At 45.2% G+C, this 23,738-nt stretch overlaps 1 protein-coding gene across 1 annotated transcript in view; it reads right to left on the reverse strand.

The window, feature by feature from the left end:
• Window positions 1-23,738, reverse strand: part of ABCC8 (ATP binding cassette subfamily C member 8) — a 1,583,626-nt gene that overhangs the window by 1,301,748 nt on the left and 258,140 nt on the right. Inside the window, exons 3-4 of the mRNA XM_069623778.1 lie at window positions 7,832-7,994; window positions 5,118-5,259 (exon numbers count right to left, since the gene is read on the reverse strand). Of these exons, the coding sequence (XP_069479879.1) occupies window positions 5,118-5,259; window positions 7,832-7,994 (305 nt within the window). The remainder of the gene's footprint in view (window positions 1-5,117; window positions 5,260-7,831; window positions 7,995-23,738) is intronic.

Below are 23,738 nucleotides of genomic sequence, written 5' to 3' on the forward strand. Positions count from 1 at the left end.
AAGAAATATATTTTTGAAATCCATACTTCTTTGCATCCACTAATTCAGGCAAATTAAAAGATGCATCTTTACCTGAAATGTCCTCTTTTGATCCGAACAAATCCATTGAGCTATGTAAATGTAGATAGAGGCGGGGGTCTGTTGCCTAATTTTTTTGTCGGAAGTACTTGTCTATTTTAGGAAAGCCAAAGTGTCATCTCTGTGGCTTATCTGTAAGGCTGGGTACATCCCCTGATGATTCTACATCTGGTGCTTTCCAGCAACGTCATGCACGGTGTGATACCCATTCTGACATCGGAATCTATTCAGAACTTTACACCACCGAGCATCCAGAATTGTGTCTTAATCCTTAAAACATGTCATGTGAAAGCCACATTTTCAAGTACTAACAAGGGGTGCATATCCTTAGATCAGACCCATCTCAGATAGTTATGAGGTAGGGTTTCCAATTGGTCAGGACAATCCCTAATAAATGAAAAAGGCAGAGGCTCATTTATGAATTCTGAAACCAAACCCCATATTTACACTGATAGATTTAATCTGAACAATTCCACTATAGTGGGGGCGTCTGTTTCAAGAAAAGCATGATGGCAATTACTTGCATGATTTATATGGGTCTCTTGATATGCAGATAGCCAGCATGAATTAAGATGTAAGCTGGAATGCTCGGATTTGTGGCCACTTTTAATGGGCAATGCTAGGAATGATAAGCAGGTTTCCGCCCGAGGTCTACCCACAGATGGATGCACTGAAGCAGAAGAGTTGTTTACCAATTCAAAACCATGCCCTTGTATTGTTTTGAATGCCATCCAATGGGGCGGTGATCATGGAAGGACTCTTGATATTAAGGATGGAGTAGTGCCATCAGTCCCATTGTGTTGAATAGCCATTGATTACATTCATGTTTGATGCATTCCAACAGGTGAGTAATACAGACTGTGCTTCTAACCTGCATAATAGGACATCCTCAGCATTTCCAGACACTTTGATGGATATGATCTCCTCGCTTAGTGATTGTATGTTTTCTGAGGTGGAAACTGCCGCAATTTACTGTGCCTGTAAAAAGTCAGCACTGGAAGGCATGGGATACTCCTGTCCTCTGGAGTAAAGCATGAAAGCCATTCTGAGGTTTATCATTTAAAGAACATTTTGACCAGAGCATTGACAAACAGTTAGAAAAACGCTACAGAAATACCAAACCAGGTCCCGTTATATGCATTGTGTGGAAAATACAGTAACTAACTCGGTAGAGGTTTATTAGTACAGATATGTGGATGGCTCAAAATTAATAATGGGGTAGCACATACAGCATGGTATTGGATAGTTTATTATTGCCTGCATGGCACTTCTTCCTACAAATCGAATAAACCTTTTTGGAGAAATATGGACTCCTTTTCTGAATAATTTTTGCAAGGAAATTGGGGTTGGTCACCCTAAATTACCTGGGGGAACCCAGACGTGTGCCCCTTGCTCACTGTGCTCAGAGAGGCACAGCTCCACCTCACTGATGAGGCCCAACAAGGCTGAAACACGTGACTGGGGTTGCTGTTGGTACTCTTGTTCAAAGGAGGTTTGCCTGGCATTTCGGTGCTGCACTGTCCTTGTGGGCGGGACAAAGAATGATATACGAATGGATATTCCTCCTTTATGAAAGTACAGTGAGCAAAAAGCGATGGCTGCGGACTGTCAAAGTGGGATAAAAACCACAGAACCCATTATCATGCCATGTTCTTCTGAGAGAGGGGCACCTGCTAACTTTATTTTAACTTTTTTGTACTTTTCGCAATTATGTTGGGGAAAAGAATCTATGGTTCATGCGTCCTTCTAGATTGTGTGCACTGAGCACATCCTCCTTATAAGGATTATTAATATTTAGGTAGAGTTCTCTGACTACACAGCAACCTGATCACCAGAAGAAGAACCAAACTTTGTTCTGCATTAGCCATCATACTATATAATAAAAGGCCAGATGTATGTTTGCCCGAAGCTGTCCTGCCCGCTTCACCTGTTATCACCGCTAGAGGGCGCTGTTGCCTTACGCATACAACAATAAGACTTCATGTTTGTCTTCCAGGTGAACAAAATATGTATTGGATACCACTTTAACAGCATACTTCAAGTTGTATACACTAAGAAAATATATACATTTAAAAAAAACACACAAAAAAAATTCATTTGATTAGCATGTTTCTCTAACTAAATAAATTACTTTTTTTCCAATGTACTTATGTATTATGTAATTATTCATTCTAATATTTCTTGCTATGTATTAATTTATCAATATTCTTAATGCATGTTTTAAACTTTATTTGACTTCAATTTACTTTATCTTATGATCTCCTGTCTACTTTGAATCATGTTGCATGTGAATTAATTGGCCATATGCACTATGTTGAACTTTCAAGAGATTCTGTGAGAATTTGTTTTAGGTTACTAGTCCGCCACGTAAAAGGAGCAAGAACCTTTACAAGAAATGTGTTTTCTACTACCATTCATTACGTTAAAATACACCACATAGTGTATTTACACTCTAAAAATGTCTTCCTTTACTCACATTAGTTCCACTAGTTAACAAAAAATAACAATACATACATTCCATAAAAATCTATTCTACAGTTTTAAAACCAATCCCGATTATCAAAATGAAACAACAAAACATTTTTAAAAGGTCTACTATACCGTCTAGAACCCTCTCTTTCAAATGTGAAAACATCTGATATAAAATTGATATCATTAAAATTCATAAATAAGCTGTTTATAAACATGTTTTGTGAGACGGTGCCTTCTAAGGCCATCCAGCAAGGGGAAAATCAGCAAAAAATGTAAACGTTACTTATCGTGTCCTAACCCACTCAAGCACTCTTTAAGACCTCTCAGCCAAAACATTCTTGCAGTCAAAGGTCAAATGCTTAATCGAATCATTGAACATACCCCCCTGTACGCTGGTGATCTAAACCTACTGATCACCAGGTTATTTTCCTGTTCATACTCGTGTTGGTATAGGGGGTGGGGGTTGGGATATTTTTTTGTTCCTTTTCTTTTCTATGTCTCTATTTGAAGAGATGTTTCTTGTGAAATGAAATGTCCTTATTCTGCTGCCTGTGAGATTGATAAAAGCTATAGTGCAAATCAGTCGAGATCTACTCCTAGCATCACAGGTGCATGTTACCCTTAGCTCTATGAATGTCTTCCATTTGTACTGTACGAGGCCGCATTGCCCCTTTTCGAAGGTGTGCACATACCACCACTTTTAAAGTAACTGTTCCACTGGCTGCACAGGGACACTCAAATGCCAGCGGAGCACTTGATCACTGTACCATTAGGGCAGCGCCAACTGTTTACATGACCTCCCTGTCACTGTATGCACAGTTATACGGGGGTGCGTGGTGGCAGTCAGGGTATTTTTAGGAGCCTGCTCCAGTTGGAGCTCCCTTTTCCTCCACTCCCTGCCATTTCTCGCGTTCCTTTGTTTCTGAGAAAAGGGTGGAATTCTGAGGCTATCGAATTGTATTTTTTTCCCTGCAATGGCAACTTTTTCAGAGCCCTCCTCCGTCCCACCTCAATGATGTTATTGTCATGGTGACGGAAAGTTTTCAGTTAGGAGAAAGTAAGTGGAACTCGCCTGGAATAGTTTGATCCCACTATTTCCTGCCCACTCCATTAGCAAAGAGGAGTGCATATTCCAGGTGTACTGCTTATTGTTGTCTATTGGGCACACGGAATGCAGCAATCAATACCTCGCATTTCTGTATAAAATCCTGAGGTCTGGGAAAGATCAGCTCGTCTACTTCAGTTTTCTCCGTTCATTTCCTGCATTCTCATAAATTAGCATGCATTAAGATGCAGGTGAACTAAAATGGCGACTAGCTTCTTGTGTGGTCATGCATAATCCTATGACATTTTTGCTAATTATTTGTAATTTAATTTCCATTATTTTATGTCAAACGGTAAAGAGGTGCTTATTAGTCACACCATTTGTGTTTGCTTCAATGATCATTTAACGTGCAGCTTGTGTTAATGAGGCAAACAAGGGGTAGCACCTTCAAGTTTTCTGAGATTTCTTTTCTTGCCAGGGTCCAAGCCTGAGACACTGTAGGGACAGACCAGATAAATGCTTCTTTTGCGGGACAATTTGGCATGAAAATGCCATATTTGCACAGGGTCAGCAGTGCATGGGTTACGAAACTCGCCCGACGCACTAAATGCCGGCCACTGGAGAAATGTATCTAATCGGGCCCACAGATTTCCCTGGATTTAACTGCCTCTTTCAGGGAGCAGAATCTGTGTTAAGTTATTTTATTTTATTTTCATTCTTATATAGTATCAATATTGGGTCTGCGGAAGAAACGGTTGCTCTCTGCACTAGTGGAATCTAAATCGGTTTGGTTTCAGGTACTGTTAAGTTTCTGTGTAGGTGGCCTACAAACTCTATTTGCTTTCTGAGTTGTTATTTGTCTCTTCTTTGCTTTTTTATTTACAGCTCACACTATTATCTGGAGTCCTGAAGAAGTGCCTTAGGACACGAAACATCTGCTTCATAAACAACTCTGAATAAATAGCCTTCCACGATGATCACCGACTGTCGTGGTTCGATCCGAAGTCAATAACCAAAATAATGGCAGATGTGTGCAGGACTGAAAACCCCCGGAAGAGGAATCTGATGCAATCTTAGCTTTGCACAGAATGAGTGCAGGAGAAACCTAGGATGTCGTAACATGTACCAACATATCCATCCTGCTCAAACTATTAATTTACCAGTCCTAAAGATACCACCCTTGTTGAATAACTCCTCTTTGAACAATGTCCAACATCAATTTATAAATACATAACCTAAAACAATTAGTAAACAGAAATATATGTAGAGCTGCCTGTCAGAGTCAGGCACCAGAGTGAAAGATCAAGCACAATTAGACAAGTCATTGGCTTCCACTAAAACAGCTAAGCATGCCAGCCTAAGAACACAGCATTGGCAACCCCTGTGGAAATCTTTGACATGGCATTCTTCAGCCGGGCAATCACCACTGGCAGAAAGCAAATTGCCCACTCTCTAGCGTTAGTACATGTAACATATTACAAAAATAGCCGGCGTTATCTGGAAAGGGCTTGTTTCCACTTACCCATCTGACACGATGCCCTCCGCTATCTCACACACCAGGACGAAGAGGAGGATGAACGTCAGGATCCAGCGCAGGTTGTGGCCCGGGAAATGAAGCCACGTGCTGTGGTGGATTTGGACCTTGGAACTCTGGCTGCCCCATCCTGAAGAACACAGAAGGCACATCTGCAGTGAGGCGCAGTCCACGGAATGGAAATAAAGTAACCCGGTGTGGAGCAGTGCCGCGGGACCCCCCAACCACCCTCCCCGGAAGAAAACGCGCCAGTGCTGCACACCGTGGCTGGGTGTATTAGCATGATCGACACTACCTTCAAGACAAGAAGGCCAATGTCCATCAAACCCCAGGTGACCCCTCCATGCCCTAATTTACCTTCGCCACTGGCGCCACTGTGTTACCCGCAATGAGTCTCGTGCAGGAGTGCTGCCCACCGTTGGTCTCCTTCCTTGTCCATGTGGCCATTTTAGGGTGCAATCTATCCATGCCCTCATTAGATCTGCTCACACCGCCCCCTGCCCCCCGACCTGATCAGCAGTCACTGCCTATAGGCAAACCGTAGACTGGGGGGGGGGGGTATTTTACCACTCCAGCAGACGCCAGCGGCTCTCTAACACCAGTGATATTCTGGCCAACCGCAATCATCCTTTAGCAGATAAACAGGACGCAGCGCCCCACCCCCACCAATACACAACTGGCCCAATCTAAAGAAAGCAAACCCTACCATAACACATTGAGACTCTTATAGGACGCACGCAGGTGCTAGGGAATAGGATCCATGCAATCTGACATAACCCTTGTGCCTTCAAAAAAAAATCCGACAAACTTTCAGGGGAGGGTGTTGCAATGTTGTGGACATTGCGAGAACAGCCCGGTCTGGTAGGTATGGATGGAAGGAGCCTGCGCTGGTGGTGCGCCCTCATCTATGGTGCCCTCAGAGTCTAGCGAAACTGGCAAGTGGGTAATGCCAGTTCTATTCAGAGTCTATTCTAAGCGTTTCAAAGTGGGGTACTCGATGTCTCATTCACGCCAGGTGTCGCGTGATTAAGTGAATAATTCCAGGGAAGGTTTATTGTTGTCAAATGTATCTTTTTTTGGACATCTTGGACTCTGGGGCGAATAAATTATGCGTTATGCAAACTTCACAACTATGTTGCAGTTCTAACATGACTGTCATGTCAGTAACTAAAAGCATTTTTAAATGTCAAATAGTACACCCTGTAGTCGATTTTCAAATAATGTTGGCGCACCTTGTACTGTATATTGGACTTTGGTCTTAAACCCGAGGGCTTTTTAGCACCTTCCACGGTGGTTATGCACGTGGGGTGTTCTCGCACTGGCGCCTCTCTGCATCCACTGCCATCAACCTTCTCAGTTCATCAAACAGTATTTCATGAGCACGACTTTCACGCCATAAATGTCCCCAAGAGTTTAGGGTGGGTTCATTTTTACAACGTGATTTGGGTAAGAAAAGCCACTCACTTGTTATGTGTGGAATTATGGGCGTATTTTTAGGGGGGGACAGGGGTGTTTGTCTCCCCCCCCCCCAACTTTCATGGCACACTATTTTGTTCCCATTCATTTGGCTGGGGCACCTTTCCTTCAGATGTCATGTCCCCCCCCCAACATTTTCAGCAAAGTTAGTCCACTGCGCGGAAATTAATAATGCAAGTCCATTTACTTTACTGCCCTGCACCGGCCAAGCAGGAAGCAATAGACTTCTGCCACCCTTCTAATGCAGGCTTCATCCATACCCGAAACAGAGACGGAGAAGAAAGTCCTGACTTGTAATCCCGGCTTCCCCACTTCACCAAACTGTGTGATCCTGGGGAAAGCATTGTAACTCTCTGGACTTCGGTTCCCCCATCTTCCCAATAATGTACATAACTTATAAGCAAGCAATAGCACGGGCGGATTCACAGAGCATCTTCCAATGGGAGTGTGCCATTACAAAACGCTGCTCTGGGTCAGGCCCTTTTTATGTTCAAATGTAACAAAAACCTAACAGAACCCACTTCCGTTCGGATCAAGGATTGCACATGGCCCCTCTCTCGGGTAACAGAGTACGAACTTGACAGGAGGAAGGCCACCTCTGACAATGAGACAGCGCCATCCTACGAAGGTCGATCCCCGGGGACATATATCGTTCATTGCCCTGTCAATACAAACGCAATTTTAAATGCTTCCGCTGGCATGTCTATAGATTAACATAAGCTGCAGCCTGCTCTCAGGAGCGGCATGCGCGGCTCCCGGCCATGACTGACCCATCCTGTGGAAAGCTGCGGCAGGCGCTACCCCAAGTACATCGGCTGCGTCAGCAGCACGCCCCGCTCTGAGGGACCGAGCACTAGAAAGCAAAAGTTCAAAGGTCTTCTCCATCCCGCTGTTTCTCAACCCCAGAGGCCAGGAACCAACGTGCGCGCCAGGGCCATTTTCATAAATTATCCATACGCGGAGCTCTGCCATTCCACCACTGTGCGGCAGCCCCTGGAACAAAGCGCATATGGCAGCTCAGTGACAGCCCTCCTGGGTGCCTTTCGGCGCAGCGCCACTGTGCGCAAGGGTGCCGTGCCCTTATTCCAGAGTCACACTGCGGCGCGCCGCTGGCTGGAAGCCGAGGATGTGCACGACATGCGAGCCTGCGGCGGCGGGGAAGTTCAGGGGCACAGCATGCAGACATGTGGCGGCGCGGGAGGACGTCGCCAGCAGCGTGCACTTACCTATGAATAAGATGGGGAAGGTTATGAAGAGCAGGAAGACGTGGGGCACCACGTTGAGCGCGTCCACGAAGCAGCCGTTGTTGAGCACCCCGTTGTCCACGTTGTAGGCGGCCGAGTTGTTCTCATTCCCGCAGAAGGCCAGGGACATGGCTGAGCCGGGGCTCTGCGGGCGAAAAGGGACAGGCGCTCAGACGCGGGCCGGAGGCTGCGCACCTACCTGGGGCGCAGCGGCGCGGGGGCGGGGCAGGGGGGACTCCATGGTCGCTTCGGACCCACGAGGGGTTGGGGGGGGTGGGGGGCAGAGGGGTGCTGCTGCTCGGGTCCGTCACCGATGCGCGGGGAGCGTCTCAGCATCAGCACACACACAGCAAGCACCGAGCAGCGCAGCCTTGACAGCAGCAGCGCGAGCAGCTCTGCGCGCACCCGCCCCCTCCAGCAGGGGGTGGGGGAGGGGGAAGAAAGGCAGGGTACCATATAAGAACTGCACGCACAGGGAACAGGCGCGTTTTAGCAACGGGGACATTGTTATCTGCACAATGCTAAATAATGCAATTTGAGTCAAAGCACGAATTTCGATTAAGCAAGAGCACAAAGACAAACAAACGCTCCTGTAAACATGCCTCTGAGATTCCAGTTTTTGAATTCAGAGCAGGTTATTAGGAAACGGAACATACCCAGTAGTGTCGTTATTTCCTTTGATGTACATGTTTGAGGGCACTCTGCTGGGTGCAATTCGTTGCCCACGTAGACACCTAAGTTGGGATGTGGGACCCCACCGCACTGGCCGGCGACCGGACCACCCCAGTCATTAGCAGTTCAAATCTGTCTCTTATTTCCCAGCCTAATAATCTTGGAGTTTATTTTAGCAGACATTACTTGATGCCACTTGCAGGTGTGTTTCTCTGCCAGCTTGCACTCCCAGGCCACACATAGGGGAAGTGTGAAGTGAAGCAGTGCCATGAATCGTCAACAAACATTAGCCAGGCACATGGGGCTTGTTTTCAGTGCAATGTTGACGGGTTTGTGTATACAAAACAGACAAGGAAGCGTGTTTTTATGTGTAAGACCAGGTTTGCTAAAGCAATTGGCAAAACAAAATCATTGTTAAAGGGGATGTGCACGTGATGCAGAAAGGAATGGGCCAGGTCGTGTCATTGTATAGTGCCACATGGGTGTGCCAAGAGACTTGCCTGGGCACACTTTTTGGAGTGTAGTGACTATCACCCCATCTCTATGTTTATTTGTGGCAGCTGTGTGCTTAGTCTCTTATCTCCCCTTTGCTCATTTTCTTTTCTCCAGCAAGTTTGGATACTCCTAGCCGGGAGGGGGAGGGGGGAGTGTTTAGGGGGCGGGGGGGGGGGGGCTGGGCATCACTCCATGTACTAGCCCAGGCGCTCTGAAACTACTATGCTGGTCATTTGGTGGAGTACTGAAGCCAATCACCACAGCTAGTACAAAGACATCTCCAAGGAATACATGTTGTTTTCGGGTTCTTGCAAACTCTTTGCACCCCCTGAATCTGGCCAGCTGTCATTTCAAATCCACTGATTAGCATAGGAGGTCCAGGCGGTGTGTGCTGATACGAAGCAAACATACATTAAAAGAATAACTTCCAAGGAAGGAAAGCGTGCATGGGGGCTTGGGGGTTGTGGTGAGGCTGGATGGAGTTGTGCGCAAGAGAAAATAGAATGATCTGCGATATGTGTGAATGGTGTGCCGGTAATCAAGCGGTGCGTGCACCTGCTGCAGAGATCTGTGTGTAACCTATAGGTCGCAGGCGTGAATCTGGGTCGGATCACTCAGTCTTGTGTCCTTATGAAGTGTACATGAATACGTGCAGTTGATGTGGCTAAGTGTGAGATTACATTGCAAACTTGCATCAGTGTAGTTCTGGGGCAGAGTCAATCAGGCATGCCATGCCTAGCCTGCCTTTCACCATTCGAAGCATGCTAACACGAGGACCATTGAGGCGTGTCAAAAAGCAACATATATGTATTTCAAACAGACATGTAACCTGGAGGAATTTCACAGAAACATGTAGCCAGAGCATCAGATGGCTGGTATCCACCAAAAGAGGGAATAAGTGCAAAAGGTACCAAGAATGATGGAAGTTCCTAGGGAGAATGCTAACTGACTTCACTGAAGTTGGAAGGAAATTCAGTCCAGTGTCTAGCCTATGCTTCTGTGACCATGAACAAGACACCCATTGGCTTGCAGAGAGAACCAGCACTACTGGGGCATTTTATAAAGTCATTAGGACGTCAAACAGCAGGCTGAAAAACAATAGTCGTGAGTGTTGCCCAGAACAATTGCCAGTGATTATGATTAATTCCAGCAAACATACATTTTTCATTTATCAGCCCAGGTGGGACGGGTATCACCAGGCATGGTTCCGGAGCCTATTGTTCCCAGAGACCTAAGCTACACCTTACTGATGATGCCCAATGAGGCCCAATCACGCCTGAGGTTGCTTGGGGTCTTTTGCAGAAGGGATGTGACCAAGCAGTTCTGGCTGAAATACTCATTTTGTGGTGGGTCAAAGCTTGATTTGCACATGGTCCTTCCACATCTCTATGGTGTACAGGATTGCCTACAGTAAATCCCAGTGTTTAAGATTAAGTCATAACCTTCTAGACAGACATCAACCTCAATTGTTGCTTCAATGATAACACCATGGAAATAATTATTTTTATCAAAAAACGGAAAGCTAAACTCTATGGGCCTCATTATGACCCTGGCGTTAAGGGTTTACCGGCGCCGTAAAAGATGTCAGCGCCGTTAAACCCTTAACGCCTGATTACGAGGTCCCTTTGCGGGACCCGACCTTAACGGCTGGTTTTTCCAGCCATTAAAGTAGGGACCCACAAAGGGACTTTGGTGCTAATAACGGTACCGCAATTTGCGGTACCGTAATTAGTGCCTTCCCCATTCCCATTGAGCCCTACGGGGCAAAAATGGGAATGGGGAAGGGCCATGGCGGCATGGGGAATTACCGCCCCACCAACCTCGGAATGGGGTGGTAATCCCCCATTCCGCCGTGGCGGACACCGGCATGGACCATGGTGCTAATAGCATCATGGTCCTCCACCTGGCTCGTAATGAGCCCCTATATAAGTGGTATATTGACAGTCATAGAATTGTCACAATGAAAATATAAAATGACTGTTTGTGTCAATGATAGCTGAAAACCTCATTAAGAAAAGTAGAGCAAAATATGGCAGCACTTTTACATTTGAAGAACGGAGCTTACGTTTCATTGTTGGAAACTTACAGATAAAGGGTTGTGGCAACGTGTCTTCCAACACTTCTTGATTTTAAAGACTTAAAATGGTTTCGTTGGTGACTTGCTGTTGGACCTTCTATGGGTACTATGTGAGTATTGTTGTATATTTTAATATTAGCTCACACAGATATGACATACCAATGTAATGCTTCCATCTATACAATCCCACCCCGCGCGTCAAGGCCAAAGAACCAACAGTGAGGTAGACACAAATCGAAATTCATGTTTAATAAAAATTCAAGCAACTTAAACCAAGTCAGTAATATACATATATCCACAACAATGATCCATACAAATGGAATTGTAGCTGCCTATATGAATCTTGATATCACAAGTCCACAAAGGCATTCACTTGCAATCACAAACTCTTCCTCTAATATTATGATAATCTAGAAGGCACTGGGTGTGCTAACATTTCTGCCCAGCCCATCTTTTCTGTCAGCATCACTATTTTCTCACTAGAAATGTTTACATAATGCAAATATGGATACCCATTTTATTTTCTCCGGCATCAAGGCAAGCATAGGGCCTCATTACACGGTAGGCAGTAAGGGTTTACCGGTACCAGTATTTTATCGGTACCGGTAAATCCTTACCGCCTTACTACGAGGTCCCTTTGCGGGTTGGGGAATTTAACGCCTGCTTTTTGCAGGCGTTAAAAACCAACCCGCAAAGGGACCAGTGGAGCTAATTACGGTACCGCAATTTGTGGTACCGTAATTAGCGCCTTCCCCATTCCCATAGAGCCCTATGGGGCAAAAATGGGAATGGGGAAGGGCAATGGTGGAAGGGGGAATTACCGCCCCGCCAACCTTGGAATAGGGCAGTAATTCCCCTTTCCACCAAGGCGGTGCCAGTATTTTACAGGCATGAACCATGGCGCTAATAGCGCCATGGTTTACCGCCTACCGTGTAATGAGGCCCATAGTCCTGAAGAAATAAAATATCAATCAGAGATTTTTGTACTCCACCAACCCCTGTATGCAGGCGTGGAATAGTGAATGTATTACCTTTGTAGAGGCTACTTGAGAGACAATGAACTGCTAGCATAGGTTTATGTGTTAAGCCATATACATGTCAAGGTGACTAGTTTGCATTGGCTCGTGTATGTTTGAATCCACAGGTAATGTTCTTGGGAATCTATGGGCCTCATTACGAGGTAGGCGGTAAGGGATTACTGGCACCGGTAAGGGCACTGGTGCCGGTAATCCCTTACCGCCCTACTACAAGTTCCCTTTGTGGGTCCTTCTTTAACACCTGGTTTTACCAGGCGTTAAGGACGGGACCCGCAAAGGAATACAGTGGTCAATAACGGTACCGCAATTTGCGGTACCGTTATTGCCGCCTTGTCCCTTCCCATTGAGCCCTATGGGGGCTCAAATGGGAATGGGGAATGGCTCTGGTGAATGGGGAATTACCGGTCCCGCCGACCTCGGAATGAACCGGTAATTGCTCCATCCACCAGACCGGTGTCCGAATGCTTTGGGAGGCAGCCATAGCGCTAATAGCGCCATGGCTACCTCCAACCTCGTAATGACCCCCAATATGTTCTGTGCTGAACCCAAAGGTATTCTATTTTTTCAGAATGTGTGGGTGTAGTTCTCTATAGACAGGTGCAAGTGACTTTAAACCTGGGGTTGGTCTTTCCTCTGTTGGTGTGTATGTATGACTTTCCTTGCACATGAATGTATTCCAATCCATCCAGATGTATGCATAGTTTTAAAAGAGCCTGCTTGTAATGCGTTCAATCTCGTTAGACGTCTGGGCTGGATATGCACTATTCTCCAGTAACATATGCTTATTTGAAAACCCCTTTCCCTCCCACATTACAACCAACTCTGCCTAGGCATTGAAAAATAGGGCAATGCAGAGGATTTTCACTTGGCATTGTTCTCAATTAAAATAATTAATTATTTCAGCATACAGTTTGTTGTGCACCCATCCAGTCTATACTATGGTCTCCAACAGCGGCATTAAATGCATGATGTCCCATAGGCTATATTGGTCATGAATCCACTTGGATCACAATGACTCAACAACCAGCTTTAAAAAGTGACTATATTTGCAAATAATACTTTGCTTTACAAAAACAAACCCACTTTAATTTGGAAGCCAAAATTCTTTCCAATTTCCATACTGTGTTTCACTGCAAAATGGGCTGGGCCTCAAATAAACCACATCTCATTTTGTACTGGATATATAAGGAACACTGAACTTTGGGTTAATAACACACACCTCCCTGTTTTTTAATAGCACCTCCATGCATTCCAGCCCTGATACCTTTGTAGATTTTACCCTGATCAAGTGTGATCTTTAGGGAATTGGAAGGGGAGTTCTTTTCATTTACCTTTTAAGATTCAACTTCTGATTTTGGAAGGATAAGCAAAGGACCAAGTCATCTGGACATCATTCCAAGAGCAAATCTTTAATTTGGGTGGCTTTTTTTAAAGCAACTCCTCATGCACAGAATGAGCCTTCTATTCCATGGGCTGGCCTCCTTCTCTCGATCTTCCCTGTAGGTAAATTAGTCCTTCTGAATTCCAATTTAAAATGCATTTCTCTTCTCAAACCCCATCCCATAATCCAGACTTCTTCCGCTGTCCTATGTGTAAGCCATTGAATTCTGCTCTAAACCCAGTCCTGGCTTATCAGAGGTATGGGGTTTCAAACACCTGACTGAAAAGATCGGAGGGATGGTGCACTCTTTCTGAAGAAGTACTAATATCATTGTTATACTCTAATTTCGGACACATTAGTGCTACCTAGATAAAACATATTTTTAGATGCTGTGATTCAGGAGAACATTTTGAGATTGTTAACAAAAAACTTGTGATGGAATTTGGCAATTTTACACATTTTTACCATTTTCTGGCAGTTAAAAAATGACGACCCCCAATGTATTTTACATACTCTCATAGGTACAACTCTTATCTACAACATTTCCAAAGTTCAGATCAATTGGCGCTTTGGTTGTGATCCACCACTTAATTTCATTTGACATATTTTAAGTATTATTCTCTTTATTTCAAATACATATTTGTTTTGTGTGCAATTGAAGCTGTTCTGCACAAGAAGGCAAAGACAATTCTTTGTCTAAGTATTCCCTTGTCATGTTACTACTATTCAAAGTAAATTGTGTTGATGTGCATATTGTAAATGACTTTTTACCTTGACTAATCCAAGGCATATGTCTGTTCGCAGCGCACCTGAATGCCCTTCACCTCTTCTGTTGACCTTTCATAGCTAACGCATTTTTGACATTGATGGATGATAAACTGGGTTACAGACTCTGTGTGAAACTGAAGTCTTGTGCTCATTAATGAGTGCCTGAAGTAAATTTATGGTGCATATTCTGTTTCAACATTTGCCTTGCATACAGTGGAGGAGCATTTTGGTGTGGTCTAAAGCATTCTGGCTTGACCATGACATGTTATTTTTCTACCAAGTTCCAACCGGATGGTAGACCTATGTACTCTTCATTTATCTGATTCTGAATTTCTTGGCTAAGCCATGCTCTGAAATGTAAAGACAGTGGGCATCATTAGGAGGTTGGAGGTAGCCTTGCCGGTTTTACCGGCAAGGCTACATCCAAAATCGCATCCGGGTAGGGCACCCACGAATGGGCAATTACTGGGCTATTCCAGCCCAGCCGCACTCGGTACTTGCCCTTTCACGGGTGCTGGGCCCGGTACATCCCCATTCCCATTTGAGCCCCCATAGGGCTCAATGGGAATGGGGAGGATGGTAGCAATGGTACCGTTAATAACGGTACCATTGCTACCATCAAGTTCTGCTTGCGGGTGCGGTACGGCCACTAGGTCAGACCTGGTGGCTGCAAGGGCACCCGTGAGCAGAACCCCTAGTATGGCGGTACAGTAGCAACGGTGCCGGTAGCGATACGAGCTCCATTGTTGCCTTACCGCCATACTCGTCATGAGGCCCAGTGTTTCCGGCTCTGTTTCTTAGCAGTTTTGAATTACAATGTTGATCACCAGACTCAGGCATAGTATTTCAAATCTCTAATGCAAAAACGAATTGGGGTTGGTTTTACCATGGAGGGAATAACTGCAACGGAAATGACCAAATGAGAAATGTACGTAATGCAAAACTTGTTTGTACATTTCCCATTCGGTCATTCAAGGTAAAACAACCCCAAATCTAAAGACACCCTAACCCGCCTCCCAAACCCCAAACCCTGCCCACACCCCCACCCCCATCCCCCTACTGACCTTTCCTTCAGTCTGGCAGGTCCCTGCGATTCCAGTTCCCTTTCACTTCCGTGATCGGGAATTGGCGCTGCAGGGTCCTTTTTTTGTGTTGCCTTTTTTCTTTTTCTTTTTTTCTTTCGGCTCAGCTGCAGGGGTGTCTCCCGCAACCCCCGATCCATATACTCTATAGTATAGTGAGCGGGGTGTTGCGGGGGACACCCACACAGCCTTTCTTTTTTAGGTCAGGTGCAAGGGTGTCCCCCACAACCCCCACTTATGGGGTATTGCGGGGGGCACCCCTGCAGCCGACACAGCCTTTTTTTCTGGGTCAGGACAGCTGCAAGGGTGTCCCCGCAACCCCCGCTTACTATACTGTATAGTATAGTGAGCGGGGTGCTGCGGGGGACACCCCTGCAGCCTTTTTTTGGGGGGGTTGAGTCAGCTGCAAGGGTGTACCCCGCAACCCCGGCTCACTATAGTGAGCGGGGTGTTGCGGGGGACACCACTGCATCCTTTTTGTTTGGGTCCGGTCAGCTGCGGGGACAGCTGTTCCGACCCAAAAAAAAATGAAAATGACCTACACCACCAAATAGATACTTCAAAATGTCCTACGAACATTTAGTCAGTAGGACATTTAGTAGTATCTATTTTCAGTAATTTGGTAGTGTAGGTCATTTGGATTCGGTCATTGTGACCGAATTTGCAAAAACTCCATATACGTATATATTTGAGAATACATTGAAATCTTGAAGTCCTAGAAAATACATGCAGTTTTCTATGTCACACAATTGTAATTTTCAATTTCCTACACTGGATCTTTAAGCCTCAGGAAATCACACATGGCTTACATGTAATGACATGCTATCGAAACATGATAGCAACATGTGTGATCTGACAAGTGTCTTTTTGATTGTGATGGCAAGCAAGAGGCAGAAATCTCCAACTTTAATCTGATAGATGTAGACATTTCTGTGGTTAAATCAATCAAATCATTGAAATGTACAGTTTGACCACATTAGCAATTACTGCTCTAGGGCAACTTGAAAAGTATGAAGCATCACTGCATTCCTGTTAATGAGATGGATGGCATACCGTGTGATAAGACATATTTTCCTTAACCACAGAAACAGAGAACATATATTTTATTTCAGTTCAATCCTTTGAGAATTCAGGGAATTGGGTGAAATGACTTCACACACAACCATATTTTTGTTTATGTAATATTATAACAGTGATATCCCCTATGTTTAGGTTGTGAGGCTCTGAGCACAGAATGTGACACACAGTCTGAATGACGTGGTATAGCAACACACGACACATTTTAAAAGGAGCATCATGTATATTTCACATTTAACATCAGAACTGAAAAATGATTTAATTCAGACAAGCACTGAGCATCTCAAAAAATAAATGCACACAGTTAAACAGTACATCCCCATAACAATACAATCAATACAGTACATACATGGGTACTTTATAATCTGTTCCATGTACAAAGTCTGAGTAGCACAATGTACGCAATGTATCCATGGGCCAATGACATACATTTACATGTAGACGGTTTACTTGTCTTTCAATGGGAAAGGACTACTTAGGTTTCGGCTATGGGGCTGCTGCAGAGGCAGCCATATTCTACATGTGCATGATGATTCATTTAATTCTCCTGAGGTTTCTTAATAAATGCCAAAAAGCTTGCTAATTTTACAATTGGGAGATTATAATAATGGATGGCAATCACCTTGCAATTGCTTACTTTGCAATGGCCAATAGGGTTAGTACAGAGTCATTGGGCCTCATTACGAGGTCAGCGGTAACCCGCCGGTGCTACCCATGGGTTGCCGCTGACCTCGTAACACCGTTTTCACCACCAGATATCCCAGTGACACCCGGATATTACAAGTCCCGGTGGCCGGGGATGTCAGGCGGCAGGAACTGTAAGTCCCCATTCCTGTGGCGTCCGATATGGCTCCACGGGAATGGGGGCACAGAAGCACCTTCACCATTGTTAGTGGTGAAGGTGCTTCCATGACAACCATGCCTGCAAGTTAGACCTGCCGGGAGCACTGGCCCCTGCAGGCATTTTCTTACTCTGGCAGTCCGGAAAGGGTGCCGGTATGTTGCTACCGGCATGCTTATTTCAGGACCACCAGACTCTTTACGAGGCCCATTGACATGACAAAGACAGTCACAGGCTAAGTGTCTCTCACGCAGCTGCCTTCATCCTTCTGAGGATGCTTAATGTTTGTCATTGTAGTAGGTACATTTACAATACAGAGATGTCGAAGATGGCAGGTAATTACCATGGACATGTTAGTAAGGCTATTGCAGAGTCATTAGCATGTCAAGCAGGCCTGGTGAATCTATTCATCGTAAGGTTGATGCTTTCATAAGTATACATGCCATTGGTAATGGCATTTCCATCTACAATGACCTGTTGGACTGACACAGAGTCAGTCACATGGAAAACAATGCTTAGGTCAGCTAATCATTCCCTTCTCATAACCAGGGCTCGAGTCCTACAACACATAGCTCTGTCCTTGACTGGGAAGTGACATCACGGGATGTCAAAGTGAAATATGCACATTTCATTCATGACATGCCTGTCTTTCATGTTTCAAAAAAATACACACGACAAAAAAAATGGGCCAAGAGAACAGATTTCCAGAATCCTTTTTGCTTAAGTATGAAAAGCATACACCTTTTCAATCGGAAAACCTGTCACAAAAAATGTCCTTTATGGTAATGCAGGTCAACAACCAATGATCGCTGTGGTCTTGTGGTTAAGTCTTTTCTTTCAGAGAACACGGTTTGATTCCAAACTGCAACTTGTTAATATGTATATTTTTAATTATTTCTGTCTTTCATGATTGAAAATAACCACACACGACAAAAAAGCATTTGCCAAGAGAACATATTGGCGTATTACCTTGCTGCTTAAGTATTAAAAACATGCACCTTTTCAATCTGAGAACCTGTCACATAAATTGTCCTGTATAGTTAAGATATCAATAGGATACATTGTACAGGTGCACAAACCAACGATTGCTGTGGTCTTGTGGTAAAGTCTCTTAGTTCAGAGATGTGAGGCCAGATTTCGATTCCCGTCCAAGGTTTGTTTCCCTCCTGCCGGTTGTTAATAATTATATATATTTTTAATTTTTAAACGCACAGGGGAGAAGGGACGGAATCTGCCTTCTCGCATGGTACCCTCGACTTGAGCCCTATTCATAACTTAAAAGAGTCCTCTGTAGATGTGCAATATTGCAATGCTGTGAGTTCATGGACGAGCTGTGCCAGGGAAATACAAGCAAAACACAATCTCATCACCAAGGGCCTGATTCATGAAAAAGTGCGCATTGATCCTCCAAAGCATACGCGCCGAGAACTCGGCGCGAGCGGGCGCGCAGAAGTTCATTTCCGTGTTCTGCGTATTCATGGAATTGTTTGCTCAAAGTAACTATATACGCAAGTTGCAGCCGGAACGCCCCAGTCACGCCCTCACACACAGCAAAAACCGCCAGAACAGCTTTGTGTGCTCCCCTGAACACGAATACATGTGCCCATCAAACAGTGTGTGGAGTCCCCCCCAAGCAGGCCTGTATCCCAGTGACCTTGTGCGGGGTCCCCCATAACTGTTTCCGTCACGCTGATGACATGCTTAAGATTTATCGTTAATTGGGTAAAGACTCAGAAAATCTGCATGTCAACCCCCATAAACCATTTGTGCACCCCACCACACTGCGTACGCACACCACTAAGTTAGTACAGAACCATGGCTGTACATACACCCCTAAATCTGACAACCGATCTCACCTCTGTGTGGTGATTCCTATGCACAAGTGTTGGTATGCCTGCCTTCAAGTGGCAGATCGAATGAGGGCTTTGCGACCATATCCCTGCCATGAGGTTGCCCGGTCAGATCCATGAATACGTATCGTTCCGCGCAATGGTGGATGTTTGATGTACTGCCTGTCGGCAGTCCCTCATAACGTCCACATTTCCCCTTGTTCTTCCTTCTTTATTGAGTTCCACCCTCTTCCCTGCCCTCTGCATAGGCCCTCACTCTGGGCCTCATTACGACCCAGGCGGTAAGTTACCGCCTGGGCCGTGACTTTACCACCATGGCGTAAACTATGTTTACGCCATGGTGGTTGGCGGATTTACCGCCCCATTCCAACCTTGGCGGGGCGGTAAATCCCCATTTACCCATTTACCCTTCCCCATTCCCATTTTGCCCCATAGGGCATAATGGGAGTGGGGAAGGCGTTAATTACACCACCGTAAATTACGGTGGCGTAATTAACTCCATGGTCCCTTAGCGCCATGGATTTTAACACCTGCAGGTGTTAAACCCTCCATGGCGCTAAGGGACCTCGTACTCAGGCGGTAAGGGTCGGCGCTGTTTACGCCGCCGTAAAACCCTTACCGCCTGAGTCGTAATGAGGCCCTCTGTGTGGTTTCTCGCGTAAGGCACCCGGCCACTCGCAGAGATGTGCCGAGCCTGCGCAAAGTCCACGCAAAGTACGAAAAAGTGCAGTGCAGTAGATTTCATGAATTTACAAACAGGATGTGGCACGCAGTTTGGCACACAAAGTCCCTATTATCGGTGCAGCTAATTCCATGAATCGGGCCCTACCTGTTTTTGAAGGATTCTTTTTTTTTTCAAGATAAAATCAAATAATTTTGCTTTCTGCATAAAACAAACGGTTACCACAGGTGCAAACTCTAGGCACTGAAAGCATACATATGGTTTCCCTTAAATTTCTGTGAACAGGAAGCAATCTTACTTTGGCCATTTTCGGCACTGTTACTGCCAGCGGTAATAGCACCCCTAACCCCATTGTGTTCCGTGGGCTCAATGGGGAATGGGCAATAACCGCCCAACCGCAACTCATGATCCGGCACTAATAGCACCGGACAGAGTAGCAGTAACGCTATTTGCGCTCGTGGCATCCCAGGGTTATTACCGCCGGGATACCGCCAGACTTGTGATGAGGCAGCTAGAATATTCTTCAAACTCCTAACTCCCTGAAAATTGGGAAGATTTAGATTTTTGCAGAATATATCAGCCAAAGGCTCCAACCGCCGAATGCCCTTCTACATTCAGCTTATCCCCTATATTTGGGTTGTTTCGAACTCACATTTTTGACCTCAGGGGGATCTGGCATGAGCATTTCTACAAAAATCCTCAGACAAACAATATAGAAGACAGTCTCATTGTATGTACCCTGCATTTCTCAATAGAGTAAATCCTGTGTGCCAGGTCAGATATGTATTATGTACATGTAAACATTTGAGATTTAGGGCCTGATTCATGGAATGTTTTGCACGTTTCAAAGTGATTTTGCACTGCTGAAAAGTGACTTTGCTCTGCCCATATAAACACTGATTCATGGAACTGTGCAACGTGTATTTTTGCAGTACAAAATTAACCTTGAATTGACAATGGGGAATGGGCAATAACCGCCCAACCGCAACTCATGATCCGGCAATAATCGCAACGGACATGGTAGCAGTAATGCTATTTGCGCTTGCGGTATCCCAGGGGTATTACCGCCGGGATACCGCCAGACTTGTGATGAAGCCCCTAGAATGTTCTTCTAACTGCAAAAATACATATTGCGCCATTCCATGAATCAGGGTTTCTGTTGGCAGTGCAAGGTCACTTTTCAGCAGTGCAAACGCACTTTCAACCATGCAAAAAAATCCATGAATCGGGCCCTATAAGACGCACATAGAAAGTTAATTTAAAAACACTTCCCTCTACAGGCTGAATTGCCAATGTCATGGTATGGGCCTTATCCAGCGCATTGGTCGTTTCTGAGCATCCCATTAGCACGTATGAAGCACTTTCCTGAGTGCAGCAGCTGTGCTTAGGAACAATGCAGGATATTTTGTCAGAAGAAAATGCTTAGCCACTGAGTTTGCAGACTGTAACTGACCTTTACCTTTCAGCGGAAGCCTACAGAAGAGTCCTACAAACATTGTTTTCCCTTCCAAAGCCAAGCCTATGGCTATGTTTTGGGCATGTACTACCTCCCAGGTTGCATTCATACCTCAGACATGTGCAGGTCCTGAATACCCATGCTTTGCTCATATGAAACAATCTAGGGCAACAGATGATCACGTGTAAGTCGTTTGTCTGAGTAAAGCGTGGATGATTTTTCTAGTGATCTATGATGGCTGAGCTGGATCTCATGGCTGGGAAAGAATCATCTGGTCCCAGGAATTGAACACTAGGTCCAGCAAGGGGTGGACTCTCCGCACCCCGGCACGACACCTCCCATGTTATGTGGTACGGAGGTAGTGCAAGCACAGGAGGGAGTTGGATAATATGCCAATCGGGTGGATGAAAGGTCGGCAAGGAATCCAACATGCAGGCAACAGCACAGGATGGGAGGCAAAGGGGCCAAGAACCAGGTTACAGAGTCGCTCCAGGCTCCAGAACAGGAACAGTGGGATAACAGAGAAGGCAAGGAGCAGGAAGGAACACAGAAACAAGGACAAGAGGGGGAGCAGAGAGCACACCTCAAGCTGAAGTGTTGAGACACATCTCGCATTCGCAGCAGCTGAGTAATGGGGGATTCACTTCTCACGGCAGCGTCATGCTTTAAAACAAAAATATTACAATTTTTGTAACGTGCCACACGCCTCAGGGCGCACAGAAAACAAGGCGATAGACGGACACCAGAAAAGCGAGGCATCAAGGGGGCACCCAGAGGGGAAATCAATCGAGTGGTGGTGAAGGGCACTCAGCCAAGAGAGGAGTTGAAAAGAAACGTCTTGACCCTTTGTTTGAAGTCATTTGTGATTTAGGTTTTTCTTAAATCGAGCGGGAGAGTATTCCAAGTTGCGGGGGCTTGCAATAGTTGTTTTCCCTTTGTCGTTACTGGCGACCACCAATGGGCAACCCGCTGTTGACAGGAGCAACCCATGAACCGACACAGCCAGGACCATGTGCCCTCAGCCCCAAGCATCACTGAGGGTATAGTTGCCAACATCGGGTAAGGTGCAGGAGTTTGCTGTCGTATGTGTCGTGCAGATGGGTGTGCGACAGCCCATGCAATGTATGAATGCAAAGTGTGCAGGCACACAATCTGAGACAATAGCCTTTGGCGTTTTCTGTAACACCAAAGTATGGTCCATGCAGGGCAAGCAGCACAATGAGCCATGTGCACGGAAGCAACACATGCTAGGCAGACTGAACACACGAGGGCGTTGAAATGCCTTCTTACAAACAACTTCTATAATCACCACCTTGCTGGCGGCGATAAATCAAGTCAGTATACAAATTAAAACATAGAAACACATTTACAAAATGGTGAATGGAATGGAATGGGACACTTTGCAGGATCCATATTTTTCTCAAGACTGGTATAACACTTTCTGAGCTTTGAGAACACTATATTACAACCCACAAAGCTAACGGTTATTGTCTTGTCTTCATGAGGTTCCATCTGCCAGGGGGCACGTAGGTGTGGCATTCATTTTGTGTGATTCATTTCACCCAGATAGAAGAATCAAGCACTGGACTTGTTTGGCCACAGAAAATAGCTGTACGTATGAGATGTCTCAATGAGAAGCACAGCAAAGTCTTGAGACTACGCCAGGGCACGGCAGGTAGAACTCTCAGCTGGAGCAGGCACTATTTCCTTAGATTCAAGACTAGGCAGTGACAGGGCTGTAGCAATGCATTGCAAGTAGACGTGATGGTGAGGGATACAACGCTATAGGTGATTTGGCAGTGAGATAACTCACAACAGTTGATCTCAGCATAAGTAGAGTATAATTAGGCGAGTGGCTCCATTGCAGAGGGTCCGACATTCATTGCTATCTAATTTAAACGTATAATCTTGGAAAAAACAGATTTAATTTCTTACTGACGGGCAAGTTAGAAAAAGGCACTGTTATCATTTGCATACATTCGTTTTATTGTTTTAAATTGGATTACATTATTTTAAACAAACTTTCCTCTGCCACATCCCTTGCAAAATAGGTACTCAGACCATTCGTACATTTAAATCCAGGTTCTCTGTTCCCTCCTCAGACAATTTCCTTTGGAGATTGTAATGGTGGAACACCAAGAAAGTTACAGCTTTCAACATCCTGGGTGCTTGATACCTGCAGTGAGATGTATATATAGATGCTGTGACTTCTGAAGCTTACGTTTTCTGCCTTTGGTAGAGGAAACAGCTCATGCCAAGTTACACACTTGTTTGAGATATTTATGTGGCAACCATTGATGCAGGGAATTCTTTCCTTCCCCAAATAAAAGTTCCACACGAATATTCCGTTTCAATTCATTCTAACCCTGTGTGTAATTTACATTGAACATTGTAGATCCCTCACCGCTTAGCAATAGGTAAGCCAAGAACAAGAGTGCCATATAGAAAGAATATATATTTATTAATGAATA

The sequence above is a fragment of the Ambystoma mexicanum genome, chromosome 11, assembly GCF_040938575.1.
Source record: "Ambystoma mexicanum isolate Mex_15411 chromosome 11, UKY_AmexF1_1, whole genome shotgun sequence".
Classification (NCBI taxonomy): Eukaryota; Metazoa; Chordata; class Amphibia; order Caudata; family Ambystomatidae; genus Ambystoma; species Ambystoma mexicanum.